At 40.2% G+C, this 26,664-nt stretch overlaps 1 protein-coding gene across 1 annotated transcript in view; it reads left to right on the forward strand.

Moving 5' to 3' along the window:
- Positions 1 to 26,664, forward strand: part of gabbr2 (gamma-aminobutyric acid (GABA) B receptor, 2) — a 202,743-nt gene that overhangs the window by 121,360 nt on the left and 54,719 nt on the right. The window contains exons 7-11 of the mRNA XM_026156284.1: positions 378 to 620; positions 12,874 to 12,934; positions 22,477 to 22,557; positions 23,240 to 23,390; positions 25,301 to 25,433. Of these exons, the coding sequence (XP_026012069.1) occupies positions 378 to 620; positions 12,874 to 12,934; positions 22,477 to 22,557; positions 23,240 to 23,390; positions 25,301 to 25,433 (669 nt within the window). The remainder of the gene's footprint in view (positions 1 to 377; positions 621 to 12,873; positions 12,935 to 22,476; positions 22,558 to 23,239; positions 23,391 to 25,300; positions 25,434 to 26,664) is intronic.

A 26,664-nucleotide genomic window follows, 5' to 3' on the forward strand; every position in this document is an offset into this window, starting at 1 on the left:
ATCGTTTAATTTTTATAGTCGATGTTATCGATTATGCTGACAAATCGTTGCAACTCTACTTTAAAGTAGTCCTGTAATAGTGTTTTGAAGACTCTTTGGAGACAGCGCTTAATTTCAGAAAGACATCCCTGATGCATGTTTTTAAACTAGAGAGCTTAGCCTAAATGAATCGTGGGATCCAAAGTGCTCTTATTTCCAATTAATTTTGTATCGTTATTTGTGGCAAATGAATCATTTACTTTGGGCCACACTACAACTGTTCCAATGAGTTTGACTTAACAGAACAGTGTTTTTCCACAGAAAAGAAATAAAATCCTATAAAGTTAGGAGAAGGACACTTTCTCTGTTTAATGTCCTCTCTCTTACCCTCCTTCCAGACCCCTAAGGAGTACGAGAGGGAGTATAGCAGAGAACTTCAGCAGAAAGGCGTGGAGGCAAGCAAGTTTCATGGTTTCGCTTACGATGGGATCTGGGTCATTGCCAAAACGTTGACGAGAGCGATGGAACTGCTGCGGATAAAACAACGGCAAAACATGTACCACAACTTCACCGTGGACGACCGTGAAGTAGGAAAAATGGTGCTGGACGTCATGAATGAAACCAACTTCTTTGGTGTTACAGTAAGTTAGGAAGCGGGCTGTTGTTTAGTTTGTGAATCTATAGCACATAGCAGTGATAGTCTGACATGTGTAGAGGTGAAATTGATTTCTTTTACTTGACTCACTTTCATATGGTGAAGCTAGCACCATCAGACAAACTGACAAACAGAAAGACACCGAAATTCAATGCACTGTGTGTAGGCAAAAAGTTCTCCCTAATACTGGTTAAGACCAGTGGACAAGTAGAAAGACTTTTATGTATAAAGTGCATGTACAGACAACATCCCAGTCCAAAAAAGACCAAAGGTTTCTGAAAGTTTTCAGTTTTTCTCAGTTGCTTTGGTAACTTTCACATAACATTCTTAAAGATATATTTCCCACTCAGCAAACCCTCCAAAACATTGAATTAATTTGTGAAAATTGCATTTTTGCATTAATAAATTAGTAATAGGAACCAAAATGGATAAACTGCTTTCATAAAGTGTAACTTTATAGGTGTTTCTCACATTACCTACATACGTATTGCTTGGCATATCTGATGTGATACATCAACTGGTCGTAAGGAAAGAAATGTGTATTCCCTGACAGGCTGGTGAGTGGTTTCTGCAGTTTGATGGTGAAATCATGTGCAAAGAGGGTGCTGCACCAGAAACTTCCTTTTGACTATTTTAGTAGCCAGCAGATCGTCATGGTCACCCATACTTTGCATGGAAAATGCCAACTTGTCTGACTACAAGCTAAGTGGTGATAAATCTCGAAAAGGTGCTACACAAACTGGAAATAAAGAATGTTCCCTTTCAAATTAAAAGCTGTGCTTCAGCACTGCAGCCAACACCTTTCAAAAGGTGTGACTTTTACTCTGCAGGCATATGACCTCTGTCTCCAGTTTGTGTCGCAATTTTCAGTTTCACTGCCGCTCAGAGAGGAGCTGATGAGTATTTGCAGACACGTCGGTGTCTTCAATGCAAACTGCAGATGGCTGTGAAAATCTGTTGGTGATCAAAGCAACCGAAACAAGGTTTTTGCCAGCCTGTTGGGGGATGCACATTTTTCCCTAACTACCTGACGTTGTTAGATGGTCGTGACTGGGGCTTAGGCAACTCATTTCTCAGTGATTGGCCTCAACTTCCAGCAACTACTCACCAACCGGTTAGGGAATACACATGTTTTCCTCGTGACTTTTGTTTACCAGCCGATTTCTAGGCTTTTATGATTCAATCCTTAATCACTACTCTACAATGTCACATCTTCAACTTGCCAGAGTGCCAGTGGAGTCTGATACTTCTTTATAACAAACATATGTATATGTATGGCTACATTTGACAGATGATTTAATCAAAGTGAGTGTTGTATTTACTGTGTATTTGTTATTTTAAGAAATAGAGCATTTACATCTGCAAGCATTATTAGGAAACGAATACCTTTCCTCTAATGGTCACACAATACAGTAAACTAATTACAGCAACTGTATGTTACAATAAAAAAACAGTTATAGGAATGACTGATTGTTAGGGAAAATATTCTAAAACACTTCTTCAGTAAAGACTCAGAGAAGAGAAACACACAGAACTTCTTGCTAGCAAGGGCAGCCTCCAGACTGAGACTCGCACTAAGAAACTGCCCCGGTCTTTATTTATACTTCAGTGTGTGTGTGTGTGTGTGTGTGTGTGTGTGTGTGTGTGTGTGTGTGTGTTACTGCTGATCAAAGGGTCAAACATCCTTGGTCAGGAAGAGGGTAGCCTCCCCCTCACCCTAGATGGTTCACCCAGTGCTGGGTCGGGTGCTAAAAGACTGTGCTGCGGACCTGGCGGACGTCTTCACCTCTATATATAACACCTCGTTGTCCTGTTCACTGGTACCATCCTGTTTCAAAGCAGCAACCATCGTTCCCATCCCAAAACAGTCAAATGTCACATGTCTGAACGATTTCAGACCTGTGGCACTCACCCCCATTCCCGCCAAATGCCTGCAGAGACTGGTCTTTAAACACATCAGAGCTGCTTTTCCACCATCCCTGGACTCGCACCAGTTTGCATACAGGGAGAACCGGTCAACCGAGGATGCGATCGCCACAGTGCTGCACACATTACTGAAGCACTTGGAACACAGGAACACCTATGCACGGCTCCTCTTTGTAGACTACAGCTCGGCTTTTAATACCATCCGGCCATACAAACTCCGTCCCAAACTCCACCAACTGGGACTTAACTCCTCTCTGTGCAACTGGATTGTGGACTTCCTCACTAACCGTAGACAGAGTGTCAGAGTGGGTAAGAACACCTCTTCCACCCTTGTGGTCAACACCGGTGCCCCTCAGGGGTGTGTTCTGAGCCCTCTGCTATACACTCTCTTCACCCATGACTGTATTTCCTCCTGCGCGTCCAATCTCATTGTTAAGTTTGCAGATGACACTACAGTGCTCGGACTTATATCCAACAATGATGAGACAAACTATAGGACAGAGGTGCAACAACTAGAGTCATGGTGCCACGACAATAACTTGGTCTTAAACACCAAAAAGACCAAGGAGATCATTGTAGATTTCCGGAAGAGGGGCCATAACAACCATCTGCCTCTCTTCATTGGCAGTGAGGCGGTGGAGAGGGTGAGCAGTTTTAAATTCTTGGGGGTAACTGTGACCGAGGACCTGTCCTGGGGCAACCATATCACCTCAGTTGCACGGAAGGCCCAACAGCGCCTCTACTACCTGAGGAGACTGCGGAGCGCACACATTCCCAGATCTCTGATGTTGAACTTCTACAACTGTGCCATCAGCAGCGTTCTGACGTATGGATTTCTAGTGTGGTTCCCCAGCTGCACCAAGGCCGATCAGCAAGCACTCCAGCGGGTGGTGAAAGAAGCTGGCAGAATTATTGGAACAAGTCTGCCAGAGATCAGTAATATCTTCCCCACTTGCTGTCTGAGGAGGGTGCACAGTATCCTGCGGGACCAACATCACCCTGCGCGCCACCTTTTCCATCTGCTGCCCTCAGGGAGAAGGTACAGGTCTATATAGGCCAGAACATCCAGACTGGCCAACAGCCTGTATCCACAGGCTGTGAGGCTCCTGAACTCTCTGCCCCCCTCTCACGGACAATAACCATATCCAACTTCTTAATAGCAATGAACTGGTCTGCATTGGTGCATCATATCTTTATTCTCTTCCCCCTCCTGCCCCCCCCCCCTCTTTCTTAAATAGATAACTATCATATCTGATATCATATCTCACAGTACAATAATATTGAATGGGTTGCATTGTTGTATTTTGTCATGTTTCTCAGGTCTTTGTCTGAATTTCTACGAACATTATTGCTAAGGATTGTCTTATTGCATTGGAGTCACACTGGGTTAAATATGTACACTTGGGTTTTAAGGGGTATTTATTATTTTCTTCTTTTTTTGGGTTGTATGGAAGCCCCAAACGCAATTTCATTGTTCTTGACAATGACAATAAATAAATACTACTACTACTACTACTACTACCCTAGATAACACGGTGAGGAAGTCCTGCAGTTCATCTAAACAAAGAGCACTTAGACTAAAACAAACGTAACTACGTTAATCCTGCCATAAAACAATAAAACCAGGTACAAGCTCTCTCGTGCTCCCAGGACGTGGGGGTGCATTCCTGGGGTGCACCCCAAGCCTGCAGCCTGTTAGTGATCACACACAATTAATTATATGCCTCTAAGTATACATGGTTGAATATTTCCTAATACAAATAACTACATGCAGTATTCTACCATATGCAAACTTATATCACTAAAAGATTATACTGACTACTAAATACAATTTTCCATTGACATTCCCTCCTGTTGTCAGTAAAACTTAAAGTGAGATACCAGTTTGTAACATCTTGTTGTACATTTTCTGTCACATCGTCATTAATCACACAAAGTCTTCGTGTTCCAACAGGTCGGGGTCATTATCATCATCATCACTTGTCATGGCTATTTATGCAGCAACAGTAGAAAATATTATGCGGTTAATCATGAGTTTTATACATGGCAATATACACGTTACAAAGACACAAAATAAAAGTAAAAATATCCCAACTCCGATGAGTAGTCTTTTTAGCACCTGTAACCAGGAGCCAGTGTAAAGCCAAGAAAACCAGTCACTTGTATCACTTACATAGTCCTGATTTTGGGCCTGCTGGATCTGTCTTAAAACATTCAGGGCATCAGTCATGTTTGATGAATGTGCGTCTTCTTTATGTAAATGCAGCATGTGTTGTTGAAGAGGACACAAAGTCCCCTTTCTCTGCTAGTATCATAGAGTAGTTCTTCCCTGGGAGTTGGTCCAGGAACACATATAGTGTGGGGTATGTTGCCGTGCTGGGTAGATGGGAACAGACATAACAGTCTGTATTTGCCGATTCTGCTTTTGTTCTTTCGTGGATATAACGGTACCTGGCATTGTTCATCCACGGATGAATGTGGTCTTGCGTCATATCCCTTAGGTGAGAGTTGTCGTGTGTCCATCTTCTCTGCCTTCCTCCTGGTTCAGCTGTTTCCGGCACCAGCTGGGGTCCTGTAAAAGTGAGCGTCGTAGTCAAGGTAACCAAGAGGGTCCACCTTCCCATGGTTGCACACAGGTCCGTCACGCCTCGCACTTGGTTGCCCTAGAGTTGATCAGAGGCTGGAGGTTGAAGTGCGAGCTTACCCTACGGGGGCTCAATCAGCACTCCCCCCTCACCACTGAAACAACCAAGTGTGAGATTTCTCTATTGTGCTGTCTTGAGGGTGCCGGGCTTTCCTGGGACCTCGACCTCTTTGCAGTGGCTCTGATAAATCCAGGAGGGTCTCTCCGCTATTTTGCAGGCAGTTGAAATGGTCAGAAGCACTTGAATTGGCCTCTATCAACCCCCATCACCTCACTTCAGGCCTTCATTCTGCGGTAGGAATACTTATGACTCTTCTACTGTCCATCCTCTGCAGAAAAACACCTCTGTGGAAAGGGTGCTGGGTTCAGTTATCTTACTGCTGTTGTGATCCCAGCAGTCTTCAGTGTGCCATCGTATGCACAGTATAGTGGCACAGCATTAGGTGATGTTCATAGGAAACTGCTGTCATCACCACCATAGCTTCTGGTTCCTGTGCTTTCACAGAATCATGATGCCATCCTTAGATTCCCTCTGCGCTGTCGATGGAGCTTGGCACGCTCTCTCCATCCCTCAAGTTTTCATATTCCAACGCTGTGTGGGAAGTCTCCTCTTGATCTCCCGGAAGCTCAGTAGCACAGCTCTCTGTGTGATGTCCGCTGTGCTGAAGATGATCTCTGATCCTCCTGAAGCCTCTCTCCTGGCCTCAGCTCCCATCTTGTGGACGATCCTCTCAGCCACTCCTTCTCGTCATGGCACCTCACGACATCTACAAATTGAAAAAAAAAACAAAAAAAAACAAAACACTCCTCTCGCCACACGGCTTTCGCCATGTGTTAACTCCCCAATGAGACACGCACAAGAATGTTGCACAGTCTCAAAACATTAATCAGCAGTCACATGTTAAGCTTGTTTAACTCCCATTTTCAAAGATTTTGCTGGGCCGTCGCTGGCACGCTTGACTTCAGAGTGATTTACTGATACGGCCTTCGACTTCACCCTAACGGTGAAGCGGTATCAGTTTTATGAGATGAAACTCAACCGTTCTCCTGTCACCAGCACGTGAGCCTCAGCAAAGAAAACAAAAATGGAAGTAGTTCAGCAGCGTATTGTGCTGTAAAATCAACTTACTTCCAGACACATACACACACATAGACAGTTGCGCGCTAATTTGTCACGAGATAATTTCAGCTACCTCTAAAACTGGTCGAAACATAGTTCCTTTTGCCAAACTTAAACCTAATTTGTCACGAGATAATTTCGGTCTTTTGGCGAACTTAAACCCCCCTTTTTTTAATCACATTTCTTTAAACTTTTGCGGCCGTCTTATATACCAAAATAGTGTTTCTCACCCCTGACGTCCCACTGGTGATTCAGATCATTGGACTGAATCCCACCGCCGTGGACCAGATTATAACACCGGCCCAGACCCGAATTTAATGTCCTGGGGCTCTCTCCTCGTCCAAGAGGGCTGTGCACAGGCTTCGGTGCTGGCTCGCCACGGCGTCAGGAATCAGTGCTGGATCTTGGAACAGAGTCACAGATAACAATTCTGATATTTTCTGCTCCGGCTACGAAGGACCAAATAATGTTAGGGAAAATATTCTAAAACACTTCTTCAGTAAAGACTCAGAGAAGAGAAACACACAGAGTTCTTGCTAGCAAGGGCAGCTCCCTACTGAGAGACTCGCACTAAGAAACTGCCCCGGTCTTTATTTATACTTCAGTGTGTGTGTGTGTGTGTGTGTGTGTGTGTGTGTTACTGCTGATCAAAGGGTCAAACATCCTTGGTCAGGAAGAGGGTAGCCTCCCCCTCACCCTAGATGGTTCACCCTAGATAACACGGTGAGGAAGTCCTGCAGTTCATCTAAACAAAGAGCACTTAGACTAAAACAAACGTAACTACGTTAATCCTGCCATAAAACAATAAAACCAGGTACAAGCTCTCTCGTGCTCCCAGGACGTGGGGGTGCATTCCTGGGGTGCACCCCAAGCCTGCAGCCTGTTAGTGATCACACACAATTAATTATATGCCTCTAAGTATACATGGTTGAATATTTCCTAATACAAATAACTACATGCAGTATTCTACCATATGCAAACTTATATCACTAAAAGATTATACTGACTACTAAATACAATTTTCCATTGACACTGATCATCACTCTGTTTGGCCACAGATTCACTAGGTTGAGATTTGACTAGGTTCCTTCATATTTCCGACCTCTTATAACTTTGTTGTGCTCATGTTCAGGAAGACCAGGAAACACTTGACCCCTGTTTCAATCCAGGGGGTCAGTGTTGACATTGTGGAGGACTATAAATACCTTGGAGTACACATTGACAATAAACTGGACTTGGCTAAAAACACCACAGCACTTTACAGGAAGGGCCAGAGTCGTCTCTATTTTTTGAGGCGACTGAGGTCCTTCAACATCTGCCAGAAAATGCTGAGGATTTTCTATGAGTCTGTGGTGGCCAGTGCGATCCTCTATGCTGTTGCATGCTGGGGGAGCAGGCTGAGGGTCGCAGATGCCAACAGACTTAATAAACTGATCCGTAAGGCCAGCAATGTTGTGGGGATGGAGCTGGACTCCCTCAAGGTGGTGTCGGAGAGGCGGATGCTGTCCAAGATAAAGACAATGTTGGATAACACCTCCCACCCACTCCATGACATGTTGGTCAGTCACAGGAGCTCGTTCAGTGAGAGACTGAGATTACCGAAAAGCACCACTGAACGACACAGGAAATCATTCCTGCCTGTGGCCATCTCCCTGTACAACGCATCCACTTAACACACTGTTTGCTGCTACAGCTACACATGTTTCTTTTCCAACTATTTATTTATAAGTGACTTATGTATGTATGTATGTATGTATGTATGTATATATATGTATATATTGTACTATTCTTAGTTAGCATATTGTCTGTCTTGTCTTAATGTTGGTTTAAAATGGAGCACTGTAACAAAAAATAATTTCCCCCAGGGATCAATAAAGTATTCTGATTCTGATTCTGATTCTGATTCTAAAAATGTGTTACGATATTGATACTTATAAGTTATACCTGTGAAGTAGGTAGAAGATAAGTAGATGGGCTGTTTGGCATGTGATGGCTTACACAATAAAATCATATTATTCTTTCTGATAGTATTAAAAACTTCAACTGTGACTGGAAAACTGAGCCAAACGTAGAAGTTATCATGCGCATAAACTGTGTGGAATGTCAGAGCAGCGCACAGAGGTAATACAACACTGCTATGATCGTTCTCCTTGTTTCTCCTAAAGTGATGTCATTTGGTGCTGCAGAAACACTCCACTGCATTCAGGATTGATCCTGGTGGCTATGCTAGCTGCAAGCAGCGTGTATACCGTATGTGTGTGCTCGGATGCGTGAGTGTGCTCGCGCTTGCTTCCTATTGAGCTGTTACAGGATATCTCCTGTTCCCTTGTAAAGGCCACTCAATTATTAGAGGATGCCACACTGCTCTCAGCCTAGACAGCCGGTAGGCATGCAGGGCCTCACTCAGCAGCACATTACTCCTATTATATCATATTCATAACTGGGTTAAACTGCAACTGAGGATTAAAAAAGAATGGACTATGTTGGAAATTGCAGAGGTGCATTAGTTAGTAATTTTGCTCATAAACATCAATAAAGTCCAGATTAAAGATTCACAGGACAGTATAGTTGCTGAGAGAACGCTAAAGAAAGAAATAAAAGAAGAGAAAATAGCCTCAGTGAAATTCAGCACAGGCTCCTTATTATTGTGAGGCTCCTTTGTGACTGATGTCCCAGGGGGTATGTGTGTTGTAGGACTATATGCAATTTATTATTTCTCATCCCTCTGCTCTCATCTCTCTCAGTGCAGACCTAGTCCGGCCTGCTGATCAGGAGCAGGCTGACATTGAGGCTTTCCCGAGAGACTCAGGGAAGCAAAGCAAAGCGGGAATATCAATGGCCACGTAACATTTCACTCTCTTTTTATTCCAAGCACACGAACGAAGATGAAGTCCTGATGCTGTTTGAGTAGACTAGCAACCCTATCTCCCCATTCAAATGTATATCGATTTATATTGATCCTGCATGTACCTGTTCCCTGTGGAGCATCTACTTTACATTCTTTACTTTAGTAAATGTATTGATAAACATAAAAGGAGAAAATTGTAAAAGGAATTCAAATTTCTGAGTTTTTTTTCCTCTTAAAGTAGTAAAAGATGACAAATTTGAATTGAAATACAGGAACAAAGTTATTGTACATTACATCTAAATTCAGCATACTGTTTAAATATTCAATATTTAATAACTTTTGACTTAAGCGAGCCATCACGTCTGACTCTGTCAGTGAATCCTATGACCCCGAGAGTTCGAGTTTGCCATTACGAGGCAGCGATTTAGCAGCTATCTTTGTGAGGGTAGATACAATTAATCTACATGGTCTCATTTTGTTGATGTCCTTGCACATAGATGCTTCTTTTGCTAGTAAAATTAATTTTATAATACCAACAACAATCGCCGGAAGTTTACAACTGTGAGCGGGAATATTGTGCATATAGTAAACAGTGTAAAAAAAAAAGTGGCTTTGCAGAATAATTAAACGCATCCGTCAACAATTATGGCTTTTCTTTTAACGGATTACATGAAATTAGATCAAAGTGCGCCCTGTATGTAGCACACACGTAGCATATAGAAACCTCCACCCACACATGACAACGACTTAGGGAGGCAATTCTTCACTGCATGCTTCTTTTTATGTTATTTTCAAATTCTGATTTAAGAAGGAAGCAGCTGTTACACAACTCGCTCAATTTTGTTGTGAATTGCAGTGACTTGTGCCAGGTTTACAAAAAGAATAAATCCATGTGCAAGCACTGGTGAAAAGGCAAATTCTCCCTGTTTAAATTCTATGTATGCACGTGTGTGCTTGATCCTATAGGATAATACCTGGCTTGAGCCTTGTGTTTTTCCTGCTGTCACGATTCTGCGCTGTATGTACACACTCGTCTCGAGGGACTAAACTGTTCTGTGCGTGATCTCAGTCCTTCTGCTGAATCAGTAGCAGAGTCAACCGCAGCAGCAGGAGAGTGATCATCGAAGGCTCCATAGTATTGATTTGGAGAAGACGGCTGACATTAGCTGGGAGAGACCTCCAGAGCATAGAGTGCAGATAGCTGCAAGAACCAAGGAATGATGGACACTGGAATTCATGTGGGAGGGAAGTCGCAGCAGATTGTGATTGGTGGTTGACATGTCTGTGGGTTTAGGTCTGTTGCTCTTTTTTTATGTGGTCAGTGGTCATAGAGTTGGTATCAGTGTGTTTCCAAGTAATGGTGAGTAGCACAGCTTGAGGCTTGACAGTCACCTCAAACACAAATACTCAGAAGAGACAGCACGGGAGGGTTACGTGTATTTGTTTTGCCACTTTTAATGTGTGTGTGTGTGTGTGTGTGTGTGTGTGTGTGTGCATTCCCACCTCAAACCTCGAATTCTCACAGGATGTTACACCTGCAGCACACAGACTGACATCTCATTTGACCCCAGCACTCCTGTCACTGACAGTATTCTCACCTCAACAGACAAAGTGATACATGGCCGCCTCCACCATCTCACCTCAGAAAGACTTTTTTCACACACACATACATGTCTGGACACAGTGATTGCTCCATCAGCCACCACTGTGGCACAGCACTGAATTTCCTTTCAGTACTAGCCTAAAAATACCTGGCTGAGTCAATACAGTCTAGTGAGGTTGCCAAAACTTCATATTATCATGATACGTTGTAGAAAGACCCAAACAATAAGTTCATAATGCAGTCTTTATAGCGCAGACATTTACTGTATTACCAATTAAGATGATCAAAGTCTTTGTTCCTCTAAACATTTGGAATTCTTTGCATATTCTTGAGACATTGCATACACTTTAGAGGCGACAACTTGGGGGCTGTTAAAAACAACTACACACCATTTCACTGAGGTTTGTGATAGCTCCACTTTTGCTGATATGAAGGGCAATTATGGTGGTTATGCTAATGTTGAGTGAGAGCATGTGCAGCATGCAGCTACTCTAGAAACCTGGATGCATACACTTAGAGTCATTATGGGTTCAAGTCAAGTTCCCCTGTTTTCAACTCACATTGTCTGACCCTGTTTACACACCACAGTTATCTCAGTGTAATGCCTAATGAGCTGAACTGCATTACGCTGTACGATCCTCCTTAGGCTTCAGAAAGAATTGCGTAGCATATTGTAGAAAAGTGCTGTGTGTGACAAAAGGAACTTGTTAGCCTTGACAAGTCAGATTGACACTATGGTGTAAAATTAGCAGAGGATCTGTTTTACATTGCCAAGGTAAAAGTAGCGCTGGAGACGGTGTCCCAGGAGTATCTCAGACATGCATGCGTTATCGGGTGGGCACATGCATGCACATAGGCATGATGTGGCATCATTTTAAGTGCATACACATAGACATGCATGGATGTGCATACACACTCCTGCAAACATCAAAGATGCCACACAAAGACTCGGATTCAAACAGAGGGGTGGGATCTTGCACAGCTACTTCAAAGCTTTCCATCTTTTTGAGGCAAAATTGGCTCAGGCTTCCGTCCCCCACATTCCCCTCAGCTCTTTTTTAAATCTATCTATCTATCTATCTATCTATCTATCTATCTATCTATCTATCTATCTATCTATCTATCTATCTATCTATCTATCTATCTATCTATCTATCTATCTATCTATCTATCTATCTATCTATCTATCTATCTATCTATCTATCTATCTATCTATCTATCTATCTATCTATCTAATATAAAACCCAGTTAAATGCGTAATTAAGGACCTCTGTAAGCAGATGGTGGGCTGAATTAATTGAACAGTGTTGATGCATCAAGAGAGAGACAGAGATAAAGAAAGGATGGAGTGGGAAGAAGAATATAGAAGAAGAAAAAAGGGAAAATAAGGTGGAAGTCACAAAGACACAATTGGTTTGAATATGTCTTATGATACTGCCAAAAGTTGAATTTTGCTCCATCCTGTCTAAATTTGCCAGACACTCCCTGGCCTGAAACTGCTTATTTTATTCCTTTGAAGATGAAATCAGAAAGTTTCCATTGTTATTTTTAGCTATTGTCAGGTGGTTGTTCGACCAGTAAAAGCACACCTTGACAAAAATGCATTTCGGTCACGAACAGCTACAACAGCTTTTTTTTTCTTAGCCACAGATGAGATGCACTTAAAGAATCGTTTTTTAAACTGCTCTCTGAGCTCAGATTTGCACCACTGCTAAGTGAGTAAACACAGTTAAATCATTCTGCTGTGCTGACCCAATCTCGTTCCAAAGATATTAGTAAATGAATTGGCTGAAGGATAATTTTGTTTACTTCTATAAACAGATCAATTTTGGCCAGTTCTAATCAAATGAGATGCAGAGTGCAGGAGCCGAGACTTTTCCTGTCAACACTCCAGTATCAGGAAAGCACTGTGCATAAATTTAGTTGAAGTAAGCTTCTATTTTTTTTCCCTTTTTTTTACTGCTTAGTTCAATTTATACCTTAGGCTGCAAGATCTTCATCAGCGGAGTATGTTTTAACAATTTAAAATGGTTATGGAATGATTTGAGTTAAATTAATGATGTTATATTCTTCTTCTTGTGTTTCCTTTTTTTTCCAGGGCCAAGTCATGTTTCGTAATGGAGAGAGAATGGGCACAATAAAATTCAACCAGTTTCAAGGTATGTGTGATATCACCACCTGTCTCTTTTTTTGTTTTGTTTTTTTACTATAAATTAGGCTCCTGGAGTGTGTGGAGCCTATCATAGCTGACACAGGCCAAAAGGGAAGAGTACACTTTGGAAAGGGGACCTGTCACAGGGCCACATAGAGAGGGAGAACGAGAGACAAAAACACACTGTCACATCCACTCATACAGCCAATTTAGAAATGCACGTATATTTTTTCGACTAGAGGAAACTTATGCAAGCAGGTCGAGAGCCTGCAAACTCCACACAGAAAAGAGCCCAGGCTGACCAGGATGTTGACAAAAGTAGCCTTCTTGGTGTGAAGCAGTGAGGGTGGCTCGGTATACGGGTTGTATGGAAGCCCCAAATGCAATTTCATTGTTCTCTGACAATGACAATAAATAAATAAATACTAAATAAGTGCAAGTGGCCCACTTTTTGCTGCTTTTGTGGTTCCATCGCTCGATTCCCTCCACAGGCAAGGATGTGTTGGTGACAGAGAAGAAAACACTTTTAGAACCTTATTTCAATGCTACTAGCATAGCAATTAAGTATTTAATCATTTAAAATTTCACAACACAATATGTGTTATATGAGAAAAATACAGAACAAATTGATTTATATTTAACGCTCACTACATTTCCTGTGTCACACCCTCCTGTAGCCATCCACACTTATTCGTAACATGACTCCAGACTCTAGAAGTATATTGCTATCATTTGTTGAATGCGAATTACTCACATCTCTGTTCAATAAGAACTGAAGTTGTTTTGCTGTATTATCACAGCCATCTGGTTCCAATTAAAAGGCTGCCATTGTTCATACCATTGTCTATAGCTGCAGCAGACACCTATTCAGAAGAAAGAGAGGCTGAGAATATTTCCACGTTGGAAGTTAGATGCTTTGTTCACATATTTCTATTATTTTTCTGGAGAGAAAAATTTGCTGTAAGAACTGTTTTCCACAAAAATAGGCATGAATTGTTTAGAACATTTGTATTTCTGGTGTGGAAAGCTTCCACAGGACTATCTGTGTGGTCACATAAGACACATAAGATGAACAATAAATTGCAAAACTTTTAACTATGGCCTTTACTCCTTTGGTATTATAGGATTTGTGCACGGACATGTATATGAGAAGCATGCCTCAGTAGTCTTTGTCCTCATATGGCATCATCCTGAGGTTGTTTTGAGCCAATGGGGCCTGCTGAGTGGGAGAATAACCCAGAGATTGCATCTTGGTGCAGGGGATCCCCAGCTCCCAGGCTTCCCAGACTATATGTAGCACACTGCATGGCGCTGTTCAGTCTTCTCTGCCTCACCATCTTATCTTCCTGACTGCAGAGGGGCTTGATCCCTCTGGCAGTTTGCATCACACTCCTTGTGTGTGTGTGTGTGTGTTTCTATCCCTGACAGTTGAAGAAATATAAAAGGCAGTATATGAATGCACTTTCTGGTTTGTGTGCCTTTGTTGGTGATTGAGCGCAGACAGCTGTCCTAAAAAAGTGTATAGTTAGTATGTAATAGAGATGGTACGATACCACTTTTTTAAGTCCGATACCGATATCATAAATTTGGATATCGGCCGATACCGATATAAATCTGATATAGTGTGTTTTTTAATCAATAAAACGTTTTTTTTTTAATATCTTGCTGCATTTTGTATAAGTTCATACTAAAGTTTAAATAAACAACAACACTAAAGCTATTCTGCTATACCTGTATGCAAAAAATACACTCCACCCAAAATATTTCATAGTTCAGCAACACTGATCAATCTAATAAACTTAAACCTAGTCTATCCTCCCTATTCTGGTATTTTAAAGTGTACTTAGCAGAAATATTAAGCAACCAAACTAATAGGGTTGCAAACTCTCAGCAAAAAAAATAGGGAACCACCCCCCACCCTCCACCTCATGAAGCTTAATTGACGTAATCAACTTTAATTTGATGCAGTGTGAAAAAAAATGCACAGAAATAAATTATTTTTCAAGAATAATTAAATGGATTCAACATCTTTCTTCAACAGAATTGCAGACTGCACAGATGATACCTTCCCAAAGGAAAAAGTACTATAGCTTACTAGGATATATTAGACTTAATAGTTACTATATACAGTAATGGACTTCTATACATTTTACATCAGATTAAAACTTTGGGTGTAAGATTCAGGTAATTATTTATTAAAAGCTAGACATTTTAAATGAGAATAAGAAAGAAAAGTGTGTCTTTGTGCCCCATTTTCCCCGTTCATGCCTTATCGGCCCCCCTGGCTAAACTTTGCTAGATCCGCCCCTGCACAGTTACCAGCTGTCAGCTACGTAGAAAAAGATCCTGATGTAGAAAGTAATATTAAATAAATTCTAACAACAGCTTATCAAGCTTAAACGTGCTGCTGTTGTTCAGCCGCTGGTTTCCTCTTTCTGGTGCAACGTGGGCCAAAAACAAAGAAGAGAGACGGACTCGCGACAGAAAAGCCGATCAGCTGATCATTGATCAGTTTAACATTTGAAGTAGCAGCAGGAGAGGGAGGGAGAGAGAGAGGCAGTCGCTCCATGTATCGGTTGTTAAGCTTAACGCTGGAATGCTTTACAAACATTCAGAGATGAACTTACACACTTGCTTTACTTCTCTCTGGGATAACTTTCTCGGAGATGAAATGCTGGTTTGGTAGCGAGGCTACAAATACACACAACCGCTCTATCACGTGAGCACACTGCTCCAACGTGCTACGGTTATGAGGCGAGTTACGCCGTGTCGCAAGTTTTGTGAGGTGCTTTTTTGATATTTAATGGATCGGATTACATTTTTTTTATTTCTCTCCGATATCCGATCCAGTAATTTACATCAGTATCGGACTGATACTGATACGTAATATCGGATCGGTCCATCTCTAGTATGTTATAGGAAAAACTGCAGGAAAGTGTTATGTGCAAGTGCCCTATACCTGGGTTTAATTGGGTCTGAAAGTAACAAAGCAGTTTTTGTGATATTGACCACACTGCTTTGGGAGCTGCATGCAAGGAATCAAACTGATTCAAAATCATAGTAACTAGGAGTCAGCCTTTTATACACCCATAAATTCACTTAGCACAGCAAAATTCACTTAAATCATCAAACAATTATAAATAAGGATTAAATAAATACATCTAATAAAACTAACACAAAGAAAGTGTTTTTAAATGAACAGAAGATTCGTCTAACCATTTGGGGCATCACAGCTTACTTGGAAAAAAACTCGAATAGTGTTAAAAATATCCCTTGAAAAAGCAGTGGTGGTATATGATAATACAGCCTGTGACTTATGAACTAATTTCCCCAACATTTACGATGTAATTTATCTGAATTTGGAGTTGAGAAACAATTGATGCTGCATTTTTATGAGGAGAGTGTTTACCCTCCTTGTACAGCAGATTCCCAGTAATATTAGGATCCTCTGTAATACAGTCCATACCCCTAACAGTAATGTGTAATTACAATGTAAAAAGTGTGTGTGTGTGCGTGCGTGTGTGTGTGTGTGTGTGTGTGTGTGTGTGTGTGTGTGTGTGTGTGTGTGTGTGTGTGTGTGTGTGTGTGTTTTGGTGGGTGGGAGAGTGAAGAAGCAAGGTGAACTCATTACTAAAAAAAAAGTACACACAGTATAATTTTTGTCTTCTTTCTTTTAAAGGTACAGTGTGTAAAATCTCACCACTAAATGTCAGTAGATTGCAGATCGCAGTCAGTTCAGTTTGCTTACTGCTCCATAATTCAAGAGAGTAATCCTCGCTGCGGTGACCGCCGACAAATAAAATATTTAAGGATCAAAGTTTTTTGAGTTATAAACTGTAACTTTCTCTTATGAAAACGGTAGTTATGAATTGGATTGTTAGGAAGTGAAATCTGTTTTCGGTCACAAAAAGGAACCTTTCTAATGGTACCAGTAAGGCTGGTAAAATGAATTATAGTAATATGCCTGTGATTATGCTTTTGTCATCCAAAAGAGAAACTTTTTTTGTCTCTTTCATTTGCATTTTTGCTTCTTTGGTGAAGATAAATGTAGGTATGATCCTTCATATCTTGTATCTGAAGGTGCGGTGGTGGATTAAAATTTGAGTTTGGCTTACAAGTCCCTTGTCCTCTACTTTGGTGTGTATGGGGTTGGTTTATAGCCACATGCATAAAACGTGATTAGGTGAAACACTGGTGTCTATCTTGGTCACCGTATTCAAGATGGTGGGCCGACATAGCTGCCTCCACAAATCTGTGCCCCCTGCTTTGTATTATTAATGGATTAATTATAAGTTTGTAAGAACATATCAATTTGTTAGAAAATATAAGCAAGAGTTTAAATAACATAGCAGTACAGTAAAACCCCAAACCACAATGACAAATAGCAACATTAAAAATACAGGACTGGCAACATATTTCTATGCATATTCAAAATTTCTGATATGCAGAATTCCTAACCCCTTCTGTGTTTATCTATCACCCTTGTTCCTCACCTTGTTTTCCGTGTCTCTCCCGCTTTCCTCCATCAAGTCATTTCCTTATATTCGCATCTCTCACTATCTTCTCTTGGTCTTATGATACTGTATTTCCTCCACCCCTCTTAACCTTCACCAATCACCTCTTCCTCACTTGTCAGGGTTCGTAACTGTGTTACCCTTTTGTCACACCAGGCATGCAGGGACAGCCCCAGCTTGAATATTTCAAAAGGGAGCAATCCCCAACATGACCCTATCATCTGTTTTCTCCTCTGATCCTCCATTTTCCCCTGTCAGGCTTTCTTAGTCAGGGGCCTCGACGGCTTTTATTCCCACTCTCTCATGGGAATAAGAGATCCCTCTCTACTAGAGGTCTTGATCTCAGTTGCTGTACTTCTGAGTACAGATTTTGAATCAACACACTTACATGCATGGTAGATAAGGAACCATTATTTTCTTTTTCTGTAGAAAATGTCACACACATATATATATATATATGTGTGTGTAAGTTTTCTGCACTATACTAGAGGGACTGTTCTTCAAAACGTATTCCCTCATTTGGTGGTTTGAAAAGTGAAGTCTAACATGTTGCTCCAAAGTCTCCCACATGTGTTTAAATCTCGATCTGACTGCGAGGTCATAGAGTATGATTCACATCATTTATTCATTCTTACCCCACTTTTTAGTGACCTCTCCAGCGCTTTGGATCAAAACATTCATCCTTACAGCGAACCAGGATAGAAATGTTTTGTTACAGGATAAAAGTGATCACTTGGAAAAACTTTGTATTGAATTGGCGACAAATGGATTTAAACAAAACCAGAAAATGTCCCCCACAACAGAGCCACCATATCATATCAGTGTAAGGGGATGCATTTGGATTTCTGAATTTCTTGCTTTTCCATCATGTCTTGCGGGAATTTAGAATAAGAACAACCTGCTACTGTCAGCGTACCTCCAGGTAATAGTGTTTTAGCATAACTTTCAACTAAAATAGCTCTTAAGACTACTGTATCACCAGTGTTTTGAAGGAATCAGGAATTTTCTATTTTTTTCTGTTTGAATTTAACAGATCAGACATGACAAAAATACAGTTAACATGATTAAAGGCAGTCTAAAGTGAAGCTCACACAAAAACAAGCCCAAACAACCTTGATTACATTTACAAACACTGCTACAAAAATGGGTCAGACTGTGTTCATAAAAAGCGGTCTGATCCTTGGTAATCAGCAGAGAGAGTTATAGTAAAAGAGTACCGGCAATTTCCATTTTGTAATTTTCAAACCAGCATGAGGATCGTCTGTGATTATGATGCTGGTGCATCAGTGGGGGGAAAAGTATTTTTCATAATGCTAAACTGAACATTTTTTAAGGGTAAGTTTCAGAAAGGCTTTTTAAAAAATCATGTTATCATGCCAGTTATATCTTGGACCTTCAGGCAATAGATTCCAGCAGAGAGGCCCTGACTCGAAAATGCTTTAAATTTGTCCAGCCTTTAAACCTTTAATGCTAATTGCCAGCTCGTTATTGATTCTTGGACTCTAGTTGAACTTCTTTACATAATTCACAGTTCATAATAATCTTTATTTATTTCTAGGTGCGACCCCTCAGTTCATTCATTGTCTGAAACAAGCTGTTTTATCTCTTCTCCATTAAAACCAGCTGTCTTCAGATTGGCTGCTCTTTGCAAACAGAAGGTTTAAACCTCAGGTGGGCGGGGCTTCTGCATTTACTAGTTAAAGGGAGGACTCTTAGGCACATTTAGGTACTGATCTTTGGCACTGATACTTGGTATTGTACTAAGAAATGAACTCACTAAATAATAAACTTGCTTATTCTTAAGCAATTATATTCTTCTTAACTCATATTTCAAAGAATCCTAGGAGAGATAATCCCCTTGTTATTATGGTCCATATCATTCTTATACCAGAGATCTCACACCACAAGTACACAAGCTATTTGTTTTTCTTTTGAGCACTGTTGGTCATGAATGGAGTGTCTGTACAGACCGCCTTCAGCAGGTTCTCCTGCAAATCTTTAGTGATTCAGTTTCTACTCATCTCTTGTTTTCTAACATCTAGAATTTTTCTTTCTTTCACATCCATGAAAACCTGCTCCCTGAATTTGAACTGATTTTGCCAGCTGGTGTCTCCTGGAACTTGAAGTGTCTTGGTAGTCCCACTTTAAACCATTGCCTTTTTTGTGTAATAAAAAGAGTCCTCGTCAGCTTTTGAGACACCTTGAACACCTGTAACACTGAATGCTGGATGACTGTTTAAGTTTAAGTGCTTTCTTATGGATTTCTTCAAAGTTAAATTGTAACAATTTGTTATTCTAACATACTCCAAGGTAATTAGAACAATTATACTCAGGAGATGGACGGTAATGATATGGCTGTAATGGGGAAAAAAGCATAAAAATGAAAGAATATTAACTATGCAGGTGTTAATAATTTTGATATTCATTTTCATTTTTATTATTATCGAACTTCTACATTTTAATGACATTTTCACTGACTTTTCAATTGTGTTATGTTGACTAATCAAACAAAAGACAATTAAATGTCAGGCCACAGACTGAGCGACAGGTTGAATTTAACATCCTGCTGCAGCCATCCGTATTCCTCTGGGGACAGAATGCTGTGATAGCATTGCAGCCTTTGAAAGGAGGAATGCTGATATATAGTCCCTTCTGCTGTTTAGGACGCAGTCAAGAGAAATTAGTCAGTGGCCCTGAGTCACTGTGAGAGGGTTGAGAAATGCAAATCTTATTGCCTAAGCACATTTACTGCACTGTAAAATTGTCAAATAGTCATTTTCAACAATCGCTGATGGGTTGATGGGAAAACTTCAGGTCACTTGAGGTCATTTAGAGAGAAAAAAGAGCCCTGTGATGCTGCAGTAGGTGATGTTTGTCATTTTCCATTCAAGGGCATTGCTGCGGAAGAGTTCAGTGGGCCTGCAAAAGAGTGATAGCAGCGAGGATCAGAGAGATTTGACATCTGCAGCACGAGAAATTGCGGGTTGTTTGTAGTACTTACAAAGAAAAAAAAAGATCTGGATAATCTGTCCCCTCTCTCTGTCCCCCTTGTGTAATCTGAGTAATCTTTATGAGTGAGTACCCAGGTCTGTCTGACAAGGTTACGCTTCCTCCTGTATTACACCTGAGAGACTCATCGTTGCTTCTAAAAGAAAAAACTGTAAACTCTGAAATAGCTTTGTTGGAGCACAGCTCCGGAGAGGCTGATGGTGTTTATGGGGTGGGGTTACTGCAGTTTGCTATCCCCTGAATGTAATCAGAAAACACTACAGCAACCTGATAGTGTAATAAAAAAAATATAATTATTGTTTGCTCTAAAATAAGTAAGAGATAGACGTAACTACCCTTTGAAGTATGCTTTTTGCTGCATTTGTCAGGTTTTTATTTCTTTGTTTGCTGACTGGATTCTACAGTATCTGCTTTCCGTTAAACTCCTGGTTTCACTGACGTATAATACACAAGGAATTAAAACTATATAAAACAATAAGATCACTTTCTGGCCATTTTAGGGTGAAAATGAAAGCTGCCGTTTGAGAATTTTAAATGTAGGTAATCATGCTGAGTGTCTTAAAATTTAGTGTTATGGATATTTTGTTAAATCACTAATGGCCCTTGGAAAATCTTGGGGCTCAAAGCTCTCTTTGAGGTTGTATTACTGTGTGTAGCGATAGAGCTTAAAGCTGGGTTATTCACTATGTCAGATTAATGTGTGAATTTTATTTGTTCCTCTATCTCATTTTCTCCAAATGTGAAACACTTGGTCCAACATTTTATAAACCCAGCATGGTGCTTCTTATAATTAAAGAACCCATCCAGACGTCTGCAAAGATCTATAAAATATCCTACTTGCACTAATAATTTGTCTCTTTTTTTGTTCATAAATGAGTCCGATTTAAAAAATGAAATGTCGTCCTACCTCTGTAGATGAATGAAAACTGATATGTGTCACTGCATTCAGCTAACTTTAGCTACTGGATTCTCAGTGTATGTAAAAAGCAAGATTCAAGTTTCCATATCAGACTTCACTGAAGTTGTCTGTTGAAGCAGGCCTTCCACACTACTGCTTCTTCTTTCAGGCACAATAAATCAAAGACACGGAGACATGACTCTCAAAGAATGCTGAATTGAAAAGTGTGTCTGCAGCAGCAAAGGCATGCAGTTTTTATGTTCTGCTGACCATTGAAATTACAGTGACTTTAACTAATGCTCCACAATAACTGCCCAAAAAAGTGGCATTTCACATTGGTGCCAAGTTTCCGGAACTGAAGAATAAATCATTTGGCACAGTAAAGGTCAAACATCAAACAAAAGTAAAACTCACCAAAACACAGTTCTGATGGATTTTAACATGACTACCTGAATGATTACACATTAATTGATCTAACCAATTAATGTCATACTAACAATATGTCTGGAGGGATGGTGATGCCAGTTTGCCTGCTGAGTTAGTCAGAAGGTCATGGATGAATTGCTGTGATATCTGAACATCTACTTGATGTATTGGAACGAAACAAAAAATAATGAAAAGATTCCCACAGAGCCTCAGTGACTTTGACCTCCAGGTGACTTTTATTAGACCAAAACAGTGAGAAGGAAATTAAGGGTTTCTAGTGAAATGTCTCTACTACTTCTAGATGGAACGCAGATGTATTTAACACAGACATTCATTTTCCGTTCGTGGTCTTTGCATTTGAGTGAATGTCTCCTTTACTTTTGCACCATCATTGGGCCATGTAATGTTTTGGTTTCCTGAGCAATTATTAGTTCTCTTATCAGTCTCAGCTGTAAATTTTACAGTGCTAAATAGAAAGCCTTAGCACATTGTCAAGCTAAACTAAGACTGTTAACATGAGTAAAATTACTTGCTGAACATTAGCGTACTGTCATTGTGAACCTGCAGTGTCAGTGTCAGATAGAGCTGCAAGCTTTCAAAACTGGGTTTAACTGTATGCATTTTTATATGATGCTTGGAGAGTTTATTTACATATATTTATGTTGATGCCTACATATCTGTACTTTTTTTCTGTTTCAACAGAGGGACAGGAAGTGAAAGTCGGTGAATACAATGCAATTGCTGATGTGCTGGACCTCATCAACAACTCCATCAGGTTCCAAGGTATGTGGCTGTGTGAGGAATCTAAAACTCACTAAAGAAAATCTGTTGATTATTCCAATTTTTTTTTAACCAGGATGTTTCAGTAAAGACTAAAAACGTAGCAGCTCCTTTTATGCTCACTTATGCTCTTGAACCCAAACTCCTTCCAACTAACATAAATATACAGACCCACTCAGACAACACCACCACTCAGTGAAGGAACTCACCTCCCTAAACTGTTCTCTCACAGCTAAATTATTTACCAGTACATTTTTCTTCAACCCCTCCCATGTTTCCCTGTGTTGACATACTTTGTAATTTGTGCGATGCTCAAAGCCATTTTCTGAGCCTTTCTCCACATACAGAAAGTCTAAGACTGTAGCTTCTAAAAAGCTTGTTTCCACATCGCTGACCACAGTAAGTGGAAATATGTAAGATGATGCTATTACGATCGATTGGCATACTGGAGATAGAAAAATACAGCAAAAAAAAGGGGAAAAGAAAGTGCAGCATCCTAAGAGCCATTATCATAGAGACACTTAACTAGTGGAAACTGGGGGACCAGGAAATTATCTCTAAAAATAACCGGTGCTACTGCAGCATCACTATTCATTGGAAGAACTGAAGTTAAGACAGTTTTATTTTATGCTTTAGTATGATAAAATAACTCTTTTCCTTGTATCACAAACCTTCTTTCTTGTAGGTGTAGAGCCACCGAAGGATCGGACGTTTGTGCGTCTGCAGAGGCGCCACATCAACGTGCCGCTCTACAGCATCCTGTCCACCATCACCATACTGGGCATGCTCATGGCCGGGGCCTTCCTGTTCTTCAACATCAAGAATCGGAATCACAGGTCAGCACAAGTTGTACAACTAGCCAGCAAAGGTGAAATTTTTCAATGTAGAGTGGAAGGAAGAAGGTAAATTATGGACTAGTAGGAAGAGAGAAGTAGTGGTAGAAGAATCTGAGGAGACTGAATGGTATTGAAAAGAGATGGCACGATACCACTTTTTAATGTCCGATACCGATTCCGATATCATAAATTTGGATATCTGCCGATACCGATATGAATCCGATATAGCGTATTTTGTAATCAATAAAACTGTTTTTTATAAATATCTTGTGCATTTTGTATAAGTTTTAAAAAACAAGAGACTGAAGCTATTCTGTTATACCTGTATGCAAAACAATACACTCCACCCAAAACATTTTATAGTTCAACAACACTGATCAATCTGATAAACTAACTAATAGGGTTGCCAACTCCCAGCAAAAATATTAGGGAACCACCCCCAGCCCTTAATCGAATTAATCAACTTTAATTTAATGCAAGTATAAAATCAATTATTTTTCTACAATATTTAAATAGATTCAACATCTTTCTTCAACAGAATTGCAGATTGCACAGATGGTACCTTCCCAAAGGAAAAAGTACTATAGCTTACTAGGGTGTATATTAGACTTATTAGTTACTATATACAATAATGGATTTCTATACATGTAATCAGATGACCACTTTTGTTGTAAGATTCAGATAATTATTTATTCAAAGTTTTTAAATCACATAACAAAGAAAAGTATTTCTTTGTGCCCCCCTTTCCCTGTTAATGCCCTACTTGGCCCCCCACAAAACTTTGCTAGATCCGCCCCTGCACAGTTACCAGCTGTCAGCTACTTAGAAAAGGATCCTGGTGTTATTTCTCAGAAACAATTCATAACTTCCCTTCAACCCATTCATGTCACCTATAAGGTAAACCTGTTTCTCCATCACCTGTTCAGCTCTGATGATTCAGTAAGGACATCTCCTGGTTTCATCTTCATGTTTCCCTCTCACCAGATAACCAAACCGATATCATGACCAGCACTTTTTACAGCTGTGGCTCCAGCAAACATCAGCTGATACTAGAAAGTAATATTAAATACATTCTAACAACAGCTGATCAAGCTTAAATGCGCTGCTGTTGTTTAGCCGCTGGTCTCCTCTTTCTAGCGCAAAGTGGGCGATAAACAAACAAGAAAGACGGGACTTGCGGCAGAAAAGCCGATCAGCTGATCATTGATCAGTTTCATGTTTGAAGTAATAACAGGAGAGGAAGGAGAGAATGAGAGAAGTAGATGCAACTGCGCAGAAAAGACAGAATAACTCCAGCTTTGTGTCCATTTTTTAATTCTAGCTGAAGTACGGGACAAATCGCTTCCTTTTCACCTCAGTATGGAACTCCGATGGCCAGTCCAGCTGTGGCTCCATATATCAGTTGTTAAGCTTAACGTGGAAATACTATGCAAACATTCAGGGATGAACTTACACACTTGCTTTACTTCTCTGGGATAGTTTTCGCCGAGATGAAATGCTGCGGTTATGAAGCATGTAGCGAGGCTCCAAATGCTCCAACAGACCGCCGCCAGGTCTCGCAGACAACAGCCGCTCTATCACGTGACACATACTGCTCCGATGCGTCGAGCTGGGTTACTCCAAGTAGCGCGTTTTGTGAGGTAATTTTGTGATACTTCGGATCGGATTACATTATTTATTTCTCTCCGATATCCGATCCAGTAATTTAGGTCAGTATCGGGCCAATACCGATACGTAATATCAGATCGGTCCATCTCTAGTATTGAAATCAAAAAATGATGAAGCATGAGCATAATGATGAACTATTTCTGGAGAAATACTATTATTTAGCAGCTCTCACTTTGTATAAGATTAAACTCTACTCTATCATCATTTGAATCTCCTCTAATCCTTTATTCTTTTCTTTTCAGATTAATCAAGATGTCCAGTCCCTACATGAATAACCTGATCATCCTGGGAGGCATGCTCTCCTATGCATCTATCTTCCTGTTTGGTCTGGACGGAGGTTTTGTTTCTGACAAAGAGTTTGAGACCCTCTGCACCGTGAGTCCTCTTAAGAGTGTTCTCCTATAAATAAAATAATGAATAAAGGCAAGAATTTAAAATTTGCCTCAATTAAAAAGGAGAAAAAAATACCCATCCACTGCCACACCACCAAAGTATATTTTATTAGTCAAAAAAGAGATGCAAGCTTTATGTCTTTGTTTTAAATCAATTTATCAGCATATTAACCAAACATATTCTGTGAGCACTCGTTGGTTCAAGTTGATTGGTTTTTAAAAAAGAAATGGACTCAATCGTGTTCAGAGGAGGCGAAACCTTTATTATAAACAGTGTACACATCTTATCTGAATATGTGTATACAAATATGAAATTCTCTTCTGGCCATGTTTGCTCTCATCTTATGTCAGTAATGTCAAACTCATACAGCCCACTTTGATATTACGTGAAACTCTCCTTGCTGTCAGTGTAAAGGAATTTAACTTTTTATTGAATACCTCAGATATTTTAAAATAAGATTTATCATCGCAGTGTTTCTGCATGATAACAAAATGCTGCTGCAGTAAATGAAAGACAGCTGTCAGCGTGACTGTTTGGGCTTAAATTTGCAAAAAGTTCTTGTAGCTCTCTGACTGCCGTATAATAATAAAACAAAGTTTTTGTTATTTTACAGAATTTATTTTATTTTATTTATTCTTTTTGTTTTACTATGGATTTTAAAAAAAATAGTATATAGTGAAAAACTTTTCTATCATGTAATTGTTTATCAGGTGCTTAGTTATTTTGGTGTAGTATGAATGGGCTTTATCTGTAGGAAAAACGGTAAAACGTAGGAAAATACAATTAATAAACCGGAATTGATGTCCTCCTACACCTTCAGTGGGCCAGACAGAAGTCTTTGCTGGGTCACTTCTCATCCCCAGAATCTTATGTCATATAACGGTTTCTAAAGAATGGAAAGCACTACCAAAAGATGAATCGTATTCACATGTGACTGTGTGAAAACTAACAGAATCTCTCTCTGCAGGCCTTTTGTAAGCATGCTGCATATTAAGTATCTCCCCTCAGGTAGCATTACTGTGTGACTGTGTAGATACTGGATTAATTAAAGAGTTTTGATTACAGTGATAACTGGTTTCCACTGAGACACCCACCCTGTTCAGATATAGAGACACAAATATGCACATGTGTACCAAAGAGGTGTTAGGCAGAGCACGTCTTGAACTTCTGTCACCTGGTTCAAGCTCTGCTGCAGAGCCACAACAGAGTTTGT

The sequence above is a fragment of the Astatotilapia calliptera genome, chromosome 22 (assembly GCF_900246225.1).
Source record: "Astatotilapia calliptera chromosome 22, fAstCal1.2, whole genome shotgun sequence".
Taxonomy (NCBI): Eukaryota; Metazoa; Chordata; class Actinopteri; order Cichliformes; family Cichlidae; genus Astatotilapia; species Astatotilapia calliptera.